Below are 18026 nucleotides of genomic sequence, written 5' to 3'. Positions count from 1 at the left end.
GATGTCTATTTTAATTAAATGTGTGTTTCCATTGTATAAAGTGATGGCATATTGCTAGAATATTCCATTACTTTATAATTGGTGGGAGTCTGATGTGTGGGACCTACACAAATCCTGAAAATGAAGGGGGCATGCTGGTATAGTGTTGCATCTCCTTCAAAGTTTTTTGTGTTTTAAAGTGATATCACTTTACAACACACTGGGTCAGATGCAATAAGATACAGAGGTAAAAAGCTGTGTTTTAGAGATGTTACATCATAGCTGCTGGTGACTGATTGTCTCCTAAACACAACTGCACATACAGTACAGAAAAGCTTTAAGGGGTTGCCCCATGAACACACTTGCCCCATATCTACAGGAAAAGGGGTAACTTGCTGATTGGGGAGAACCCAAACACTGGGACCCTACTGATCCCAAGAGCAAGGATCCAGAGGATCCCCCAAATTAATGCAATGGTGATCACGCATGTGCACCACTACTCCATTCATTTCTATATAATTGCTGGGGATAGCTGAGCGCTTGAACTCAGCTATCTATGGTGGTCCCATTGAGATGAATGTAGCGGCAGTGTGCATGTGCGACTGCTGCCTTCATTGTGAGTTGCTCTGGATCCTCTTCATCAGTGGGGTCCCAGTGGTCAGACCCTCACCAATCAATAAATTAAACCATTTCCCATGGATAGGAGATAATTCATTTTCATGGAACAACCTACGTGTGCCACAAGCTGGTGTATGCTGTGAGCTTGCAGTGACGAGCAAAGGGTGACACAGGACTTATTAATAGGTGATAAAAGTCTTTCTTGGTAAAAAATAAAAACATTTAAGCTTTAACACAACTGAGTGAGTCTCAAGACAAGGCTTGAATACGTCACCTTTATAAAAAAAAAGTTTTGCAGTTAGTAGTGAGTTGTAGTAGTTTATACTTTTCCATGTTGTCCCTTTGTATATTTCATCCAGTCTCAGAAGAAACTATTCAGCTCCACACATGGGAAGAGTTTTCTATTTGAGGACACTACTACGAATTTGATCGCTCTTCCATCAGCAATGGACACTTTTCTGTTTTTGGGACCAGAATTGTCCGATGCCATGAAAGCTCTACACGGTAGGGAACATGCGTGTAAATTAATCCTGGCATTATATACTTTAAACAAGGTCTAATGCATTTGTTTGAATATTGTTATAGTGGCAATTGAATTTTTCCATTAGGAGAACATCCTCCATCCAACAACGAGGTGCGCTGGTGTACACTTAGCGAGAAGGAGAAGTTAAAATGTGATGACTGGTCCTCAGTAAGTGGTGGAGCTATTAAATGCACCGAGCCATCGTCGGCAGAAGAGTGTATTGAAAAAGTTCTGGTAAGTAATCTTTACTAGCAAGTATGCACTAAGCGCTATCTGGGTTAGCTCAAAGATGGCGAACATCAGTAAGGTGGTAAGTGTGCAGGCATCAGTAACATGGTTTTTTATTGGATGCAGAAAGGTGAAGCTGATGTAGTGAGTCTCCCTGGAAAACACACGCATGCAGCTCTGACCTGTGGACTAATTCCAGCATTTGAAGAGTACCACAATAAAGGTAACTTCATCTAAACCCAGAACTTTTAATCTGTAATATATTCTCAGTTTAGCCCAACATCTACCTTTAGTTTTACCCAACGTGTGGCACAACATGAGTAAGGTTTGCAAATCTCGAAATTAAAATTTCTATCTGGCCAAGAGATCAGAAAATTCTGTTTACTATGCACGATCAACAAGTGGGGTCAGATGTCAAGACATTGGAAATGTTTAGCACTCCCCAGGTTTTAAACATCCTATTTGATATCCATGCTTATGTAACTGACCCAGGTCTCTCACTCACTATCTGAGTGTCAACAGTTCACAGTGTAGCTCCCATATGTGGATTAAGTATTTCAAAACCCCCCAAAATGCTATGATGCTATGAGTAAGAACCGTTTTTTTTGTTTGTTTTTTTTGGGGGGGGGACTCAATATGTGTAAGCAGGAACCATTATGTTTGATTAATGAACTTTTCATGCATATCAATAAATTGGATGTTTAATAGAGATGAGCGAACGTACTCGGATAAGCACTACTCGTCCGAGTAATGTGCTTTATACGAGTATCGCTGTGCTCGTCTTGAAAGATTCGGGGAGCGCCGCTGCTGACAGGTGAGTTGCGGCGGGGAGCAGGGGAGAGCGGGCGGGAGAGAAGGAGAGAAAGATCTCCCCTCCGTTTCTCCCGGCTCTCCCCTGCAGCTCCGCGGCGCTCCCCGAATCTTTCAAGACGAGTACAGCGATACTCGGATAAAGCACATTACTCGGACGAGTAGTGCTTATCCGAGTACGTTCGCTCATCTCTAATGTTTAACATTTATTATTCTTCTGGTGCTGGACTTCACTCTTATTACTTCCTCTATTGTGAACCCTGAATCAGAGTCTGTAATCTGAGTTCTGTATCTCGGCCTACTGTTCAATCCGAACTCTGAACATATGTGTATATACCTGTATCTGAACTTCATCTTGTGTTAAAATTTGGCTCTATTGTGGCTCCACCGCGGTCTGACCCCTGACTTTCTGATTAACCTCCTATTTGTCATTCCTATGCTGTGAACACTCCAGTGCTGTGTTCATGCTCCTGTGCTGTGATCACATTCCAGCTCCTGCCTGTACCCGATGTCCATGTTCCTGGTTTGAGCACCCAGCCTTGCCTCTGGTGTCTGTGCCACTATTTTCAGCTCCTGAACATGCTCCTGATTTTCATGTTCTTGGTTGTGTCCCTGGTTACCATGATCCTAGTTCCAGATCGTGATCTATTCCTCGTCTGGCTGGTCTTGCTCCACACTTCACGTTTGGTCTTGCTGGTCCTGTTTCATGTTGCTGTCCTGGCTTCAAAGTCCTTTTCCAAGCTCCATATTTGGTCTCTTTGGTTCTGTTTCACATTCCTGTCGGTCCACAGTCCTGTTCCAAGTTCGGACTTGTTGCGGTCTAGAGATGAGCGAACGTACTCGTCCGAGCTTGATGCTTGCTCGAGTATTAGGGTTACTCAACGTCGTTACTCAAGACGAGCACCACGCGGTACTCGACTCAATTCTATTTCCTTCCCTGCATGTTTAGCGCCATTTTCTAGCCAATAGACATGCAGGGAAGGCATTACAACTTCCTCCTGTGACATTCCAGCCCTATCCCACCCCCTGCAGTGAGTGGTTGGTGAGATCAAGTGACCGCTGAATATTTAAAGCGGTCCCGCCCGCGGCTCGCCTCAGACACATGTTGGCAGAGATTAGGGAGAGTGCTGTTCCTGCTATAGGGAGAGTGTTAGGCTACTGTTTGCGTCTTCAAGAACCCCAACAGTCCTTTTTAGGGCCACATCTGACCGTGTGCATTACTGTTGTGGCTGCTGGGAGCAGTTTTGCACAATTTTTTTTTTTTCATCTTGAGCTGTGCAGGCTATAGCGTTCTCAGTCTGCAGTCAATTATACAGAGTATAGGGGCAGTACTGGTGAGGCAGGGACAGTGGTAGTGTAGAATCCTGTCACAGTCCTTCTTAGGGCTACCTGTGACCATGTGCATTTTACTGCGTGGCTGCTGGGAGTTGTAGTGGCTCACTATTACCCAGCTAGGCCTTTTTGCAGCCTAGTGTATAATTTTTTTCAGACTGCAGTGTGCGTTACATAACCGCTGTCAGCCTCCAACTGCACGCCAATAATTGCATAATTATTCAGACCGCTCTGTGTCTGCTCTATTCGTAATACACCATGCTAAGGGGTAGGGGTAGGACGTGGACGCGGGTGAGGACGCGGAGGTCCAAGTGAGGGTGTGGGCACAGGCCGAGTTCCTGGTCCAGGTGAATCGTAGCCGGCTGCTGCGGGATTAGGAGAGAGGTAAGTTTCTGGGGTCCCCAGCTTCATATCACAATTTTTGGGTCCACGTGGTAGACTTTTATTACAAACTGAGCAGTGTGAGCAGGTCCTGTCGTGGATGGCAGAAAATGCATCCAGCAATGTATCGACCACCCAGTCTTCTACGCCGTCCACTGCTGCAACTCTGAATCCTCTGGCTGCTGCTCCTCCTTCATCCCAGCCTCCTCACTCCATGAAAATTACACATTCTGATGAGCAGACAGGCTCCCAGGAACTGTTCTCGGGCCCCTGCCTTGATTGGGAAAAAATGGTTCCTCTCTCACCTGAGGAGTTTGTTCTGACCGATGCCCAATCTTTGGAAAGTTCCTGGGACACGTGGCACGAACTTGCGCTGTATGCCCTGGAGGTGCTGGCTTGCTCTGCCACTAGCGTCTTGACACCAGCGGAGAGCAGCGCAACCTAAAGATACTTTTCGCTGCAACCGCAGATAAAAGCACTCTTCTCTATCACCGGAAAAACGGGGCATTTATCTTTTTCAATCTGTCTCTGACATTAGTCCTCCTCCTACTACTCCTCCTCTAGAAACAACATGTCATCGCGCTGAATGGCCAATTTTTCTGCAGCCCAAAAGGCTCATCTACATCTACCAATGTTTTTACAATTTTTCTAAGTTTCAAAAGTATTGAGACTGTAACATGAACCAATTTTTTCAACAGGGCTGCCTCCAGGCTCTGTTACAAATTAGCAACAGTGAGCTGTATCTTTAAAAAAATGTTTATGGGTTTTACCTGCCCTCTTGGTTGATAAATTTTTCAGAAGTACACTTGTACTCTTGGTACACTAATTTTTGGGGCCCACGCCTACACTCTTATCCAACTAATTTTTCCGGCCTTCGCATTCGCTCATGGTATCCCAATGTTTCAGAGGTTGGCCTATACTATTACTACAGAAATTTTACTGGGGTCTGCCTGCCTGCCTATACTTCTGCTACAAGAAAGTTACAGAGGTCTGCCTATACTGCTGCCACTTGAATGCTGCTGGGGTCTGCCTATACTTCTGCCACGTAAATCTTACAGGGGTCTTCCTATACTGCTGCCACAAGGATGTTACTGGGGTCTGCCTATACTGCTGCCCCGTTAATTTTACAGGGGTTTGCCTATACTGCTGCCACAAGGATGTTACTGGGGTCTGCCAATACTGCTGCCACGTAAATGTTAAAAGGGGCTGCCTATACTTCTGCTACAGAAATGTTACTGGGATCTGTCTATAGTGTTACTACAGAAATATTACAGGGGTCTGCGTATACTTCTGCTACAAAAATGTTACGGGGGTCTCCCTATACTGCTGCCACGTAAATTGTACAGGAGTCTGCCTATACTTCTACTACAGAAATGGTGCTGGTGTCTGCCTATACTGCTGCTACAGAACTGATACAGGGGTCTGCCTATACTGCTGCTATATAAATGTTACTGGGGTCTGCCTATACTTTTGCCACATAAATTTTAAAGGGGTCTGCCTATACTTCTGCCACGTAAATGTTACAGGGGGTCTGCTTATACTGCTGCTACAGAAATGTTACTGGGGTCTGCCTATACTTCTACTACAGACATGTTACAGGGGTCTGCCTATACTTCTGCTACATAAATGTTACAGGGGTCTGCCTATGCTTCTGCTACATAAATGTTACAGGGGTCTGCCTGTACTGCTGCTACAGAAATGTTACAGGGGTCTGCCTATAGTGCTGCTACATAAATGTTACTGGGGTCTGCCTATACTGTTACTACAGAAATGTTACTGGGGACTGTCTATACTGTTACTACCGTTGCAAATACTGGGCTCTGCCTGTACTGCTGCTACTGAAATGTTACAGGGGTCTGCATATACTGCTGCTACTGAAATGTTACAGGGGTCTGCCAATACTGCTGCAACATAAATGTTACAGGGGTCTGCCTATACTGCTGCTACTAAAATGTTACTGTGGTTCTGCCTATACTTCTGGCACGTAAATGTTATAGGGGTCTGCCTATACTTCTGCTAATGAAATGTTACTGGGGTCTGTTTATACTGTTACTACAGAAATGTTACTGGGGTCTCCCTAGACTTCTGCAACATAACTGTTACTTGGGTCAGCTTATACCTTTGCTACAGGAATATTACAGGGGTCTGTGTATACTATGGGTGCACAAAGTTACCACAGCTATCCAGGGCACTGCAATGGGATTTCTTTATGTACCGTCTGTGTGTTCCTGCTAGGCACCCATGCTGTGCGTGCACACAGACTTGCCATAGCGGAGTTGTACCTGCCTGGCACTTTAAAAAAAAAACAGAATGTCTAGGGCATGGAGTGTGGGCCGCAGCCAACATGTATTTCCTCTCACGTAACCTCAGCTATCCGGGGCACTGCAATGGGATTTCTTTATGTACCGTCTGTGGATTCCTGCTAGCCATTCATGCTGTGGGTGCACACAGACTTGCCATAGTGGAGTTGTACCTGCCTGACACTTTTAGGAAAACCCAGAATGTCTAGGGCATGGAGTTTGGGCCGCAGCCAACATGTATTTCCTCTCACGTATCCTCAGCTATCCGGGGCACTGCAATAGGATTTCTTTATGTACCGTCTGTGTGTTCCTGCTAGCCACCCATGCTGTGGGTGCACACAGACTTGCCCTAGTGGAGTTGTACCTGCCTGGCACTTTAAAAAAAACAAAACAGAATGTCTAGGGCATAGACTATGGGCCGCAGCCAACATGTATTTCCTCTCACGTAACATCAGCTATCCGGGGCACTGCAATGGGATTTCTTTATGTACTGTCTGTGGGTTCCTGCTAGCCACCCATGCTGTGGGTGCACACAGACTTCCCATAGTGGAGTTGTATCTGTCTGTCCCCAAAACATTGACAGACTTGGGTAGGGTGCAGAGTGCAAATGGTTTACCCCTTGCGTTGTCGATGAGGTATCCGACACCCAAACAGAATGAGTAGTGTGTGGACACATGGAGTCCCCATTGCTATGTCACTTGCAGCACCTTGGGCCACACAAGGTGTTTGCTGGGACAGAGGCTGACCCAGGACCCGCTCACATACTTCCCATACCGAGTATTGCTGCATTGTGGAGATGCGTAGAAGTGCTGGGCTGGCAGCGGAATCCCCTTTATGACCACGTTTGCAGCGCCTGACAGAGGTGGCAAAGGATTGGAATGAAGATGGAACGTCAATCTATTATCAATTCTCAACAGCATTGTGGGCTATCGTCCCGCCCCTTTTAAAGAGGGTCGTTAGCTGGCCCTGCCAACCCTCTACAGTGTGTGTCTCTGGTTCCTCCTCATGGCAGATGCACTTATAAATAGACATGAGGGTGGTGTGGCTATGAGGCCAGTGTGTGGCATGACGGCAGCTAAAGGCTGCTCAGGGACACTTTGGTGTGCGCTGTGGACACTGGGTCGTGCGGGGGGTTGGGCAGCATGTAACCCAGGAGAAGAGGCAGCGGTGTGTCCCGCAGGCAGTGATTGTGCTTAGTTGGAGGTGGTGTGGTGCTTAGCTAAGGTGTGCCTTGCTAATGAGGGTTTGTCCGAAGTAAAAATTGTTGGGAGGGGGGGGGCAGACTCTTGCCGCTATTGTGGCTTAATAGTGAGAACTGGGAACCTGAGATGCAGCCCTGCATGTTGCCCCTCGCCTGCCCTATCCGTTTCTGTGTCGTTTCCATCACTTTCGTAGGTTTTGCAGATTTTCACAAATGAAAACCTAAGCGGAGCATCAGTCCCATACAAAAATGCTCGAGTCGCCCATTGACTTCAATGGGGTTCATTACTCGAAACGAACTCTCGAGCATCGCGGAAAGCTCAACTCGAGCAATGAGCACCCAAGCATTTTGGTGCTCTCTCATCTCTATTGCGGTCCTGTCATCACTGTTGCATCTGGCTGTCAAATGGTGATTATTATGGGGACTGCAACTTAGAGAGCATCCTGCAGCAAAGTCTATACCTCCATGTGGGAATTACTAAAGATGAGCGAACACCAAAATGTTCGGGTGTGAGTGAGTGAGGGCTGGCCTCTGATTGGTCAGGCTGTGACCATTCAGAGGCATCTTATTCAGCAGGCAGGGATTTTAAATCCCCGGCTGCTGAATACTACTCACAGCTGTTCAGAGCAGTTCAGGAGAACTGCAGCCTGCCGCGCTGAACTCCGTCTGCCGGCACCAGGTGAGTATATATATATTTTTTATTTTTACACATTTCTGGATGAATTGCAGGGAAGGGCTTATATATTTAACCCCTTTCCGACAATTCATCCCGCGATCGCCGGCAGCCCATTGCATTCAGTGGAGTCGGCTGTATTGCCGGTTCCATTGAATTCAATGGGCAAACATCGTTCTTCTCTGTCACAGCTGTTACAGCTGTGGCAGAGAAGAAGGATTTGTCTTCTATATGTTCTCAATGGGGTTGGCGCTGCTGCCGCCGGCCCCATTGAGCGCATATAGAAAAGATTTCTCAGGGAAGAAAGTTAAAGTAACCCGAACATCCGAACATCGTGTGGTGTTCGTTACGAATAACGAACATCCCGAACACCCTAATATTCGCCCGAGCATCAAGCTCGGACGAGTACGTTCGCTCATCTCTAGGAATTACGCATGAAAACCAGAAGATCCTATAGACTCCACACTTTACTCCAGCCAGTGCAAAACCAGTTGCAGCCTAAATCCACATCCAAAATCACAATACCATAACAATGTCTAGGGTGCTTTTTCCATGGTTGGGTAAGCTCTGTATGTCATACTCCTGGTCGTCTAGAGTGGTTTAGCAATTAATACCGAATATCTCTCATGGACTAAGAAGATAGAGTTAATATTGATATATACACTAAGCTTGCTTAGCTGTTTTTGTAACTTCCATAGAACAGACCAAAACAACCTCAACAGGTGGGTCCTAGAGCTGTCACCCACAACTATCAGACATTTATGGCATGTTCTTTGGATATGGCATAAGTGTCTGAGGTGAGAATACCCCTCCAATAACTCTAAAAGGCAACTTGAGAATAAATATTCTAAACCAGACAATCTGTTTTATTGAATGACCAAACAAATTGAAATGTAGGTAATTATCCAAAATATTGCCAAAAATATATACTTAGGTTGGCACTGACTGATTCCTGACTTTGCATATTCTGGCATTCCTATAAATCTTTGTAAATGGTAAAACATTCTGTACATAATTTATAATATATCACTTATAAAGATGATTAATAAAATGATCTGAATCTTTTTTCTTTTTTGTAGATGAGTTTGGCCCATGCCAGACACCTGGGGCACAATATACAGGTATGCATAAAATATATATTAGGTAAGCATAAAATATACACTATACAATACGCACAAAGTACACCTAAGCTCCAGGGAATAGCTTTAGTCTACTGATGAACAGATGTATCAGGGTTTAACATGACTTTTAAGATGGTATAACTTTCTTTTCTTATGATTTTAATTACTTTACAATGGGTTTTAATTTAATTGGTTAAGATAAGAACTTGTTGCAAAAAGCTTTCACAATCTAGTTAAACTTTGCTGCCTCTGTAAATGACATAATTTCTTCCCGACTTCAAGACGATTCCATTGTTTCTGCTTTGTTTATGATCAATGTCATTTAAACATGTTTCAAGCTCTGAAAATTCCATAATGTAGTAATGTGTAAAGAGCATATCAGATAATGTATTGCACTAGATAAACAATAACAAATGGAAACATTTTATATATATATATATATATTTTTAAGTTCATAAATAAAGAATTTCTTAAAAAAAGAAAAAATAGGGGGAAAAAATATATATATTATTTTTATGAATTTTACAATTTCCATAATACTTAGCTAAGATAATGTACTGCATCTTCTGCAAGTTTGAAGTACTTTACTGGTCAACACAGTCGGATAGCAGCAAGTGTTATAAGGTAAAACCATAGACGTACCGGTAGGAGGTGCCGGGGTCGCAACCGCGACCTGGCCCTTGCGCTTGAGGGGGCCCAGAGGCCGCCCTGCAGCATATACAGGTGACTTTCACTTTGCACTGTCGGCGGCCACTTGCTAAGTTAGTGCGGTCCGGCCAACAGCACAAGCCAGGAGGAGAGTAGGGGAAGGGAGGGGGCAGGACTTGGAGAGAGGACAGGGGAAGAGGAGGGGGTGGGGGAAAAAGCAGAGAGGACTTACCGGCACACAGGCACAGCACAGCAAGACATCGAGTGGCCAGGGAAGATGTCATCTCCCTGCTGCTTCCTTCCTGTTCCTGCTGACGCTGCGTACACCTGCTCTTCTGAGCAGAGAAGTAGTCTGGGCACCAGGGTATGTATGTATGTATCTGTCTGTCTGTATGTCTTTCTATGTGTCTGTCTATCTATCTTGCCTAGTCTCATATCTATCTATCTATCTATCTATCTATCTCATATCTATCTATCTATCTCATATCTATCTATCTCATATCTATCTATCTCATATCTATCTCATATCTATCTATCTATCTATCTATCTATCTCATATCTATCTATCTATCTATCTATCTATCTATCTATCTATCTCATATCTATCTATCTCATATCTATCTATCTCATATCTATCTATCTCATATCTATCTATCTCATATCTATCTATCTCATATCTATCTCATATCTATCTCATATCTATCTATCTATCTATCTATCTATCTATCTATCTCATATCTATCCATCTATCTCATGTCCACTCGCACGCACGGATTTCACTGCTGAATCCCGCAGTGAAATCCGTACATGCCCGCGGACATGGAGAGGGAAAATACATTATACTCACCTCTCTGGACGCTGCGGGGCTCTCCTCTGTGCAGGTCGGATCTTTCTTTCTTCCTCGCGCACCAATATTTTAAAAATTCTCCTGTTCTCCCGCGTATCCGCGGCACACCCGCAGCTGTTGTTGTGCTGTGCCGTGGATACGAACTGCTTCCATAGGCTTCAATTGAACCTGCGGGAGCCGTCCGTGTGGCAGATCCGCAGGAAAATGCAGCATGCTGCGATTTCTTCCTGTGCGTGTGACCTGCACGCCGGGAAGGAATCCCATCTGCATGCTTTTAGCTGCCCTACCGATGACAATGTATCCCTATGGGCAGCAAGATGCACTGATCTCCCGTGTGGGGGCCACGTGCGGATTTTATAAATAAAATCCTCACGTGGACATTGGCCCTCAGACATAGATACGGGGCGAGGGGAAAATAGGACCTGGGGGGGAGCCCCAGCTGAACTTTTGCACCCAGGCCCCTGAGCCTTTAGGTACGCCCCTGGGTAAAACAAAAACTACTCACCTCTCAATTCTCAATTCCCTGCTGAATCCAGTACAGGCATTTCCACAGTCTTCCCAGTCTTTAATTGCAGCAGTCACATGTCGGCTGTTTACACTGGCATCAACTGTCAGCACTGAAAGCCATGATGCTAGTAGAATGGCATATGATTACTGGAGCTACAGATTGGCTGCAATGGTCACATGCTGGTCGCTTGTAAATAAAGACCAGAAGGACTACTAGAATATCTGTAGTGGTTTGGAGAGGCAAGTACTATTTTTTTCATTATATTATAATATTTGCTGCATTGTTTTTTTCTTTGAAGTCAGAAATCCCCTCTGTCTAAGGTTCAATGCGTTTCCAGAGACTCTAACCAGTCATTTCATCAAGAGACCGTTTTTCAATCTCTAAACTATAAAACGGACTGCCATGGTGGTTAACAGACAGCTTTCCCAGCTTAAAAAAATTTGTAATTTCTCAGTTTCATGACATAATGACACTGGTTGGACACCAGATGATAGAACTTGACTTTACCTATAGGAGTTGCCTTTCCTGGATACAAATAATATCTCCCGGTACTCAGGTAACCCTAGTATTTACAATAGGTATGAATTGCATAACAACTGGACAGTCGAATGAACAAATATATGAAGCACATATCAATACCATTAAAAATTACTAGGAATCCAAAAGTAGATAAGAGGAAGAGAATGATAAGGATAATCGGATAATGACGGCAATCAGATAATGGAACAAATGGTAGATAGAAACTGAAATAACAGCCAGACCTAACCCTAATGCTAAACCTAAGTCTTACCTTAATCTATTCCTGACCCTAACACCAGCCACCACTGTCCTTGAGTAAGGCCGCCTGCAGACGGGCGGAAATTCCGCGGTGGAATTCCCCGCAGAATTTCCGCCCGTACACGCCTGCATAGGATTGCATTACAACACGCAATCCTATGCAGACGGCTGCGGTTTGTCTCCACGAGGACACACGCAGAAAACAAAACGCGGCATGCTCTAATTCTGTGCAAGGCTCGCAGAGCCCCGCACAGAAACGTCACTCCCCGGCCGCCGACTCCGCACTGCGCATGCGCCGGCGGCCTGGCAGCCGGCACATGAAAGAGCCAGAGCGGGTGAGTTCCGCGCTGCTCTCTGCGGGCGCTCGGTTTGGGTCCCGCTGCGAGAATTCTCGCAGCCGGATCCGACCTGGCCGTCTGCAGGCGAACTAACTCTGAAATATCCTTAATGGAAACCCTATTTAAAACACTGTCCTTGACAAACAATGAGAGGTTACTAGGAGCCAGAGACAAGAAAGCCAAACAAAGCAAAGCTGAGCTATGAAACAACTTCTTTAGGTATATGCAAAGAAGTAAAGAGCATACAAAAAACACAAAGCTAGGAAACAAGGACTGCACTAGACATAATTATGAGAACAAAACTACACTGACAAGAGCAAGCTAGACTGCAGCAAGATACTAAAGGTAAGCAAGGAATGCTGGATCTAAAAGCACATAGTTTATGCTATCACCAGCACTACACTGCAGAAGCCAAGCATTTTTAAAGACAGGCTAGTGAATAACAAACTCCTTCCTAAATGAGTCTGAGAAGCCGCAGTGTGATCTGCTGACCCACTAGCGGGTAATCTGTGAAACAGTTTCATTGCAACTGCCCCAGTCCTTGTGGTGGTTTTACTCTTTCACAACACAGGGGCAACTGAATGTCTGGCATCCCCAGTCTGAGCAGGAAGCTCCAGAAATTCTGGCACAACTCACATAACTCTGCTTCCAACCTCTCACACAGGCTTTCAACTTTGTTCCATCTGGTAATGCTCTCTGCACTCTTCACTCAACAAAACCAACCATAATATGCGTGGCAAAACCTGCTTTTTATACTTCACTTGGAACCACCCCATGGGGCACAGCGTATCCTCTAATTTGTTCACACAAGCACAGCTCTGCCCATCATGATGACTGGTTGCAGAACATTCCTCAATTGTTACTGTGTCTGGATTTACAGCCTTGCACACTTCTCCACACGGGCCAAGACAGCAGCTGTTACAATTACCCAACTTCACAGTTAATCATAAAAAAATATACAATTAGCTTACATCATCATTCTACACAGCGATCTCATCCATCTATGCCTCATTGCTACACATACATTAGCTGCCTAGATAATATTCTAGCAGGTATATCCTAGCACACACACAATAGATGTCCGAGTAATATTCTAGCAACTACATCCTAACACACATGCAGTAGTTGCCCAGGTAGTAATTTAGCAACAATATATCATTATTAGAGTTGAGCGAACGTACTCTGCCAAGCTTGATGCTCGTTCGAGTATTAGCATACTCGATGGCGCTTGTTACTCGAACGAGCATCACGCAGTGTTCGACCCCGCCCCAGTTTTTGTCTCCTCCCCGCTGTGACGTGCCTGTTTTGGCCCTTCCCCGCCGCGACACAGCGTGCACGTCAATGGCAAATTTTTCGGGAGAGAGGCCCCCCCCCCCCCAAAAAAAATAAAAAATCTCGGAATCCGGCGGCCCACATACTAAAATGCTCAAGTCTCCCATTTTAGTCAATGGGGTTCGTTACTCGAGTAGAGCTCTCGAATTTTGTGAAAAGCTTGACTCGAATAACGAGCATTTGGGTGCTTGCTCATCTCTAATCATTATCCTGTTAAGCAGCAACATTACTGGTCTTTTCTACAGATCATATCAGATTAGACTCTAGTACCCAGGATAACTTTCCTTTATTCAGAGGTTTAACCTTTTCAAACCCCACTGCACAATTAGAAATCTTTGAAACTGATGCAGGATGATTTCTGTTGTCAATATCCCTCAACATGAAACTATCTTCAAATACCCAGCTTGTTATTTCCCAGATGTCCTATGCTTACTGTATATTATTATGTGGTCTAGATTTTGGCGAACCAAGCACTGTAGCTTTAGTAAAGAAGAAAGACCAAGATATCACATGGAACAATCTTAAAGGCAAAAAGTCCTGTCACCCTGAAGTTAGTAACACAGCTGAATGGGTTAAACCTCTCCTCCTGATAAAGAAGCAGACCAAGAGCTGTGACCTGGGTGAGTGGATTACATGTAATGTAATATATATTTATTGTTTCTTTTGTAAAATTCAATGGCAATAAAGTAAAACAAATGTTAAATCTGTAGAAATTGTTTCATTGCACTTGTATCTGAGGGGTATTCCCATAGTAAAGACTTAAACAGTTTTTCTCAACTCCAGTGTTCTAAAGTCCACCCAGCAGGTCATGTGTTCAGGTTTCCTTAGAATTACACAAGTGCTGCAGAAAGTTCCACAAGTCACCTCTATACAGAATATCCTCAAATCATAGCATGCTGGGAGAATGTGAGGACTGGAGTTAAGAAGCACTGCACTAAAATGTGTTCTAAAACTATATATAGGAAAATGGCACTATAAAAAGAGGGAAATGCAAAGCTGAAAATGCTGCACATAGATTTAACTTAAAAAAACTTATAACCAGCTTTTAAGGTATGGCCACACCGGGCGGATCCACTGCAGACCTTCTGCAATGCAGAACCCACAGCAAGTCTGTAGAAAATCCACATCGGCAAAAACGACACCAAATCGTATATTTTTTGTCATTTATTTCGATGCACAAATACAAAGGGTGAAATCCGCTCTAAAAATCTGCCAAATCAATTGACATGCTATAGATGTGAAACTAGTACTGCAAGTAAATGGACGCAGCAGATTTTCTCTATACCACATGGATGTGATAGCTTGAAATGTCATCACATTGCTTATACTTTTAATGCTGCAGATCTTCCACAGGCAATTCTACTACGGATAATCTGCAGTATTTGGGCTACGTGTGATTGTATCCTTCAGATTAATTTAAAAGGCAAGGATTACAGAATCATAAAAGCAGGCTGTTCAACGCTCTTTCTGTAACTTCCCTTCACTTTTAGAGCTTAGTCACATGGGCGTTTTTTCGCGCGATTTTTTTGTGCACAAAACTGATATGCACAAAAAGTCACGTGACCGAAGCCAGCGTCACGGCTGAAAAAACCGCTGCTAGTCGCGTTTATCAGCCCAAAGGGCTCGGTCACACAGGCGCTGCCGGCTATCCTCTGCCACCGCTGTGCCACAGCTGTGACAGAAGAGAACGATGTTCGCCCATTGAATTTAATGGAGCCGGCAATACAGCCTGCACCATTGAAAGCAATGGGCTGACGGCTAGCTCTGTATTAATTTTTTAGGGAAGGGCTTCAAATATAAGCCCTTCCCTTAAAAGCATCCAAAAAAATATATATATACTCACCTTTTTGCAGCTGCCGGAGATCAGCCGCGTCCAGCTGGATCTTTTCCTGAACTGCTTTTTGTAGTATTCAGCAGGCGGGGATTTAAAATCCCTGCCTGCTGAATGGGCTGCCTCTGATTGGTCACAGCCCTCAGCCAATCAGAGGCAGCACTCACTAACCCATTCATGACCAATCAGAGGCAGCTCTCACCTGTCATTCAATAGCTGAGAGCTGCCTCTGATTGGTCACAGTGCTCAGCCAATCAGAGCAGCACTCACTCACCCATTCAGATGTAGCAGCAGCCGCGGCTCCATTGCAAACAATGCGTGCATTTCTAATGGTGCACGCATGTTCTATCTTTGCAGGCACGCACCTGCAAAGTACGGACATGTGAACACACCATAGGGAATGCATTGTTGTAAATACAAGCGTGTTTTTGTGCGTGCGTATGCAAATCCATCTTGTAAAATTGGCAGCTTTTACTTAACCCCTTCTGGACTGCGTAACGTATATTTTAATGGAAATGGGAAGATGGAACAATACCTTTGCAGCGCCACATAGTGGAAGGCAGCATTCCTGCAAGTCAAATGGACTCTTTATACAAGTCTTATAACAATGACTGGGACTTGGAAAACCAAGCCAGAATATCATACACAGACAGCTGTTTTGGAGTTTTTGCCTCTCATCAGTGTGCAATAGGTTTCTGGCTTAGCTAGTGAGAGGCCTATAGACGTGGTAAGGAAGGGTATCATTTCTCCTTAAGGAGAGCACCTAGAGAGTGCGTGAAGATACTTATAAGGCCATCCATGCTCTTCTAGAAAATATATAAATAGGAAGATGTAAAAATATGTGATGCAGTCGTGAAAGGTGTATGGAACAGGCTTGGGAACAGAGTCTGCACCAAACCCAGTGGCTATCAGCTGTTTTTAGTATCTTACAACCACCGGTAACTGCTAATTAGCTACTATTCTCTGATCATGATGGTTAACAATTTAGATACCATGGTCAAAGCAAGCCACCTGTCTAAACAACCTAGTAAAGACTCCCTAGGCTGCTATGCATGCATGCCTGTCGAGCCCTGGCCTTGGGAGGGCTTAATAGGCAACATTAAAAAACACTTTTATACTGCAATGCTGAAATATTGCAGTATATAATACAAGCAAAGAAATGATCACAAGGTTTATTCTCCTATGTGCACTAAATAAAAATATAGAAAATCTTGCATAATAAAATGCTTTAAACAGTAAAAAAAAACTAGAAATGTTTCCATTTTTCCCATAAAATATCTAAGCAATAGAGATGAGCGAGTATACTCGGTAAAGGCAATTGCTCGAGCGAGCATTGCCTTTATCGAGTACCTGCCCGCTCGAGATGAAATGTTTGGGTGCCGGCGCGGGGGAGCGGTGAGTAGCGGCTGTCAGCAGGAGGGAGTGGGGGGGAGAGAGGGAGGGAGAGATCTCCCCTCCGTTCCGCCCCGCTCTCCCCCGCAGCTCCCTGCCCGCCGCCGGCACCCGAACATTTCATCTCGAGCGGGCAGGTACTCGCTAAAGGCAATGCTCGCTCGAGCATTTGCCTTTACCGAGTATACTCGCTCATCTCTACTAAGCAATTAAAAAACACACACATTTTGTATCGCCATGTTTGTAAACTTCTGAAATATTAAAATATCACAATATTTATCCTGCATAATGAATGCGGGCAAAAAAATACAGAATGCCAGAATTGTGGGGATTTTTTGTTAGCTTTATTTGACTTGGTAAACTTCAAAAATCAAAACTATTTCTATAAAAATAATATGCTGTGTTTCTATAAGCCGGGTACTAAAACAACACATTCTTATCTACTGAAACCCATAAGTGCTGCTAATTATAATCACAATAACTTGTACAAGACTTTCAGCTACAAAGAATAATCATAAACACCTGAATTTTAAATCCTGAGCACTCACCAGAAGTTCCCTTTTTTCATAGACTGTGAATTATTTATGGTTGGTTGGTAATCCTGCTTTTATAGTCAATGAATATGCTGTAATGTTCATGTATCCTGAATAGGGTCCTTCTTCAGCAAGAGCTGCGCTCCTGGATCGGCCATTGATTCCAATCTCTGTGAGCTGTGTATTGGTGATCCACACAACAGTGAAGCAAACACAAAATGCTCTCTAAGTGACAAAGAGGCTTATTATGGCAATGACGGAGCTATCAGGCAAGTTGTCCATATTTACTTTACAGATTCTTTTAATATGTAACCAAATGCCGTATCCCGTAAAAAGGCCCTTGTATATACATATAAGCACATAGAACACACTCATATTGTCTGTGCACGTATATTTGTGATTATTTTGCTCCATCTCCACCCATACACCCATAATTTAAAGAATATATTTTTCGATGCTTGCTTCCTCACCTGATTGCTTATCACATTCTGTATAGTACAGCCATTTCCCTGCATTGCAGCTTCCAGTCTGATTCTTACCAAGCAACTTCTTGATGGAGAGAGCTTTCAGTTTCATTTTCATATCTATCCCAAGATGCATTAGCTGAGGCTGCAGGGAAGACAGTTTAATTATCATTACCTTCTATATTCATCT

General features: G+C 44.2%; 1 protein-coding gene across 3 annotated transcripts in view; it reads left to right on the top strand.

Annotated features, from left to right (window-relative positions):
• LOC136622626 (saxiphilin-like) overlaps positions 1-18026 on the top strand; it is a 261639-nt gene that overhangs the window by 226917 nt on the left and 16696 nt on the right. For 2 of the 3 annotated variants that reach the window (XM_066598113.1, XM_066598114.1), the window contains 6 exons: positions 957-1101; positions 1206-1354; positions 1475-1571; positions 9125-9166; positions 14072-14236; positions 17491-17641. In XM_066598113.1, coding sequence (XP_066454210.1) covers positions 957-1101; positions 1206-1354; positions 1475-1571; positions 9125-9166; positions 14072-14236; positions 17491-17641 — 749 coding nt within the window. The remainder of the gene's footprint in view (positions 1-956; positions 1102-1205; positions 1355-1474; positions 1572-9124; positions 9167-14071; positions 14237-17490; positions 17642-18026) is intronic. The other variant, XM_066598110.1, reaches the window with a different exon arrangement.

This window comes from Eleutherodactylus coqui, chromosome 1 (assembly GCF_035609145.1).
Source record: "Eleutherodactylus coqui strain aEleCoq1 chromosome 1, aEleCoq1.hap1, whole genome shotgun sequence".
In the NCBI taxonomy this organism is placed as follows: Eukaryota; Metazoa; Chordata; class Amphibia; order Anura; family Eleutherodactylidae; genus Eleutherodactylus; species Eleutherodactylus coqui.
The sequence above is the reverse complement of the archived record's forward strand: the minus strand, read 5'-3'. Positions and strand labels throughout refer to the sequence as shown.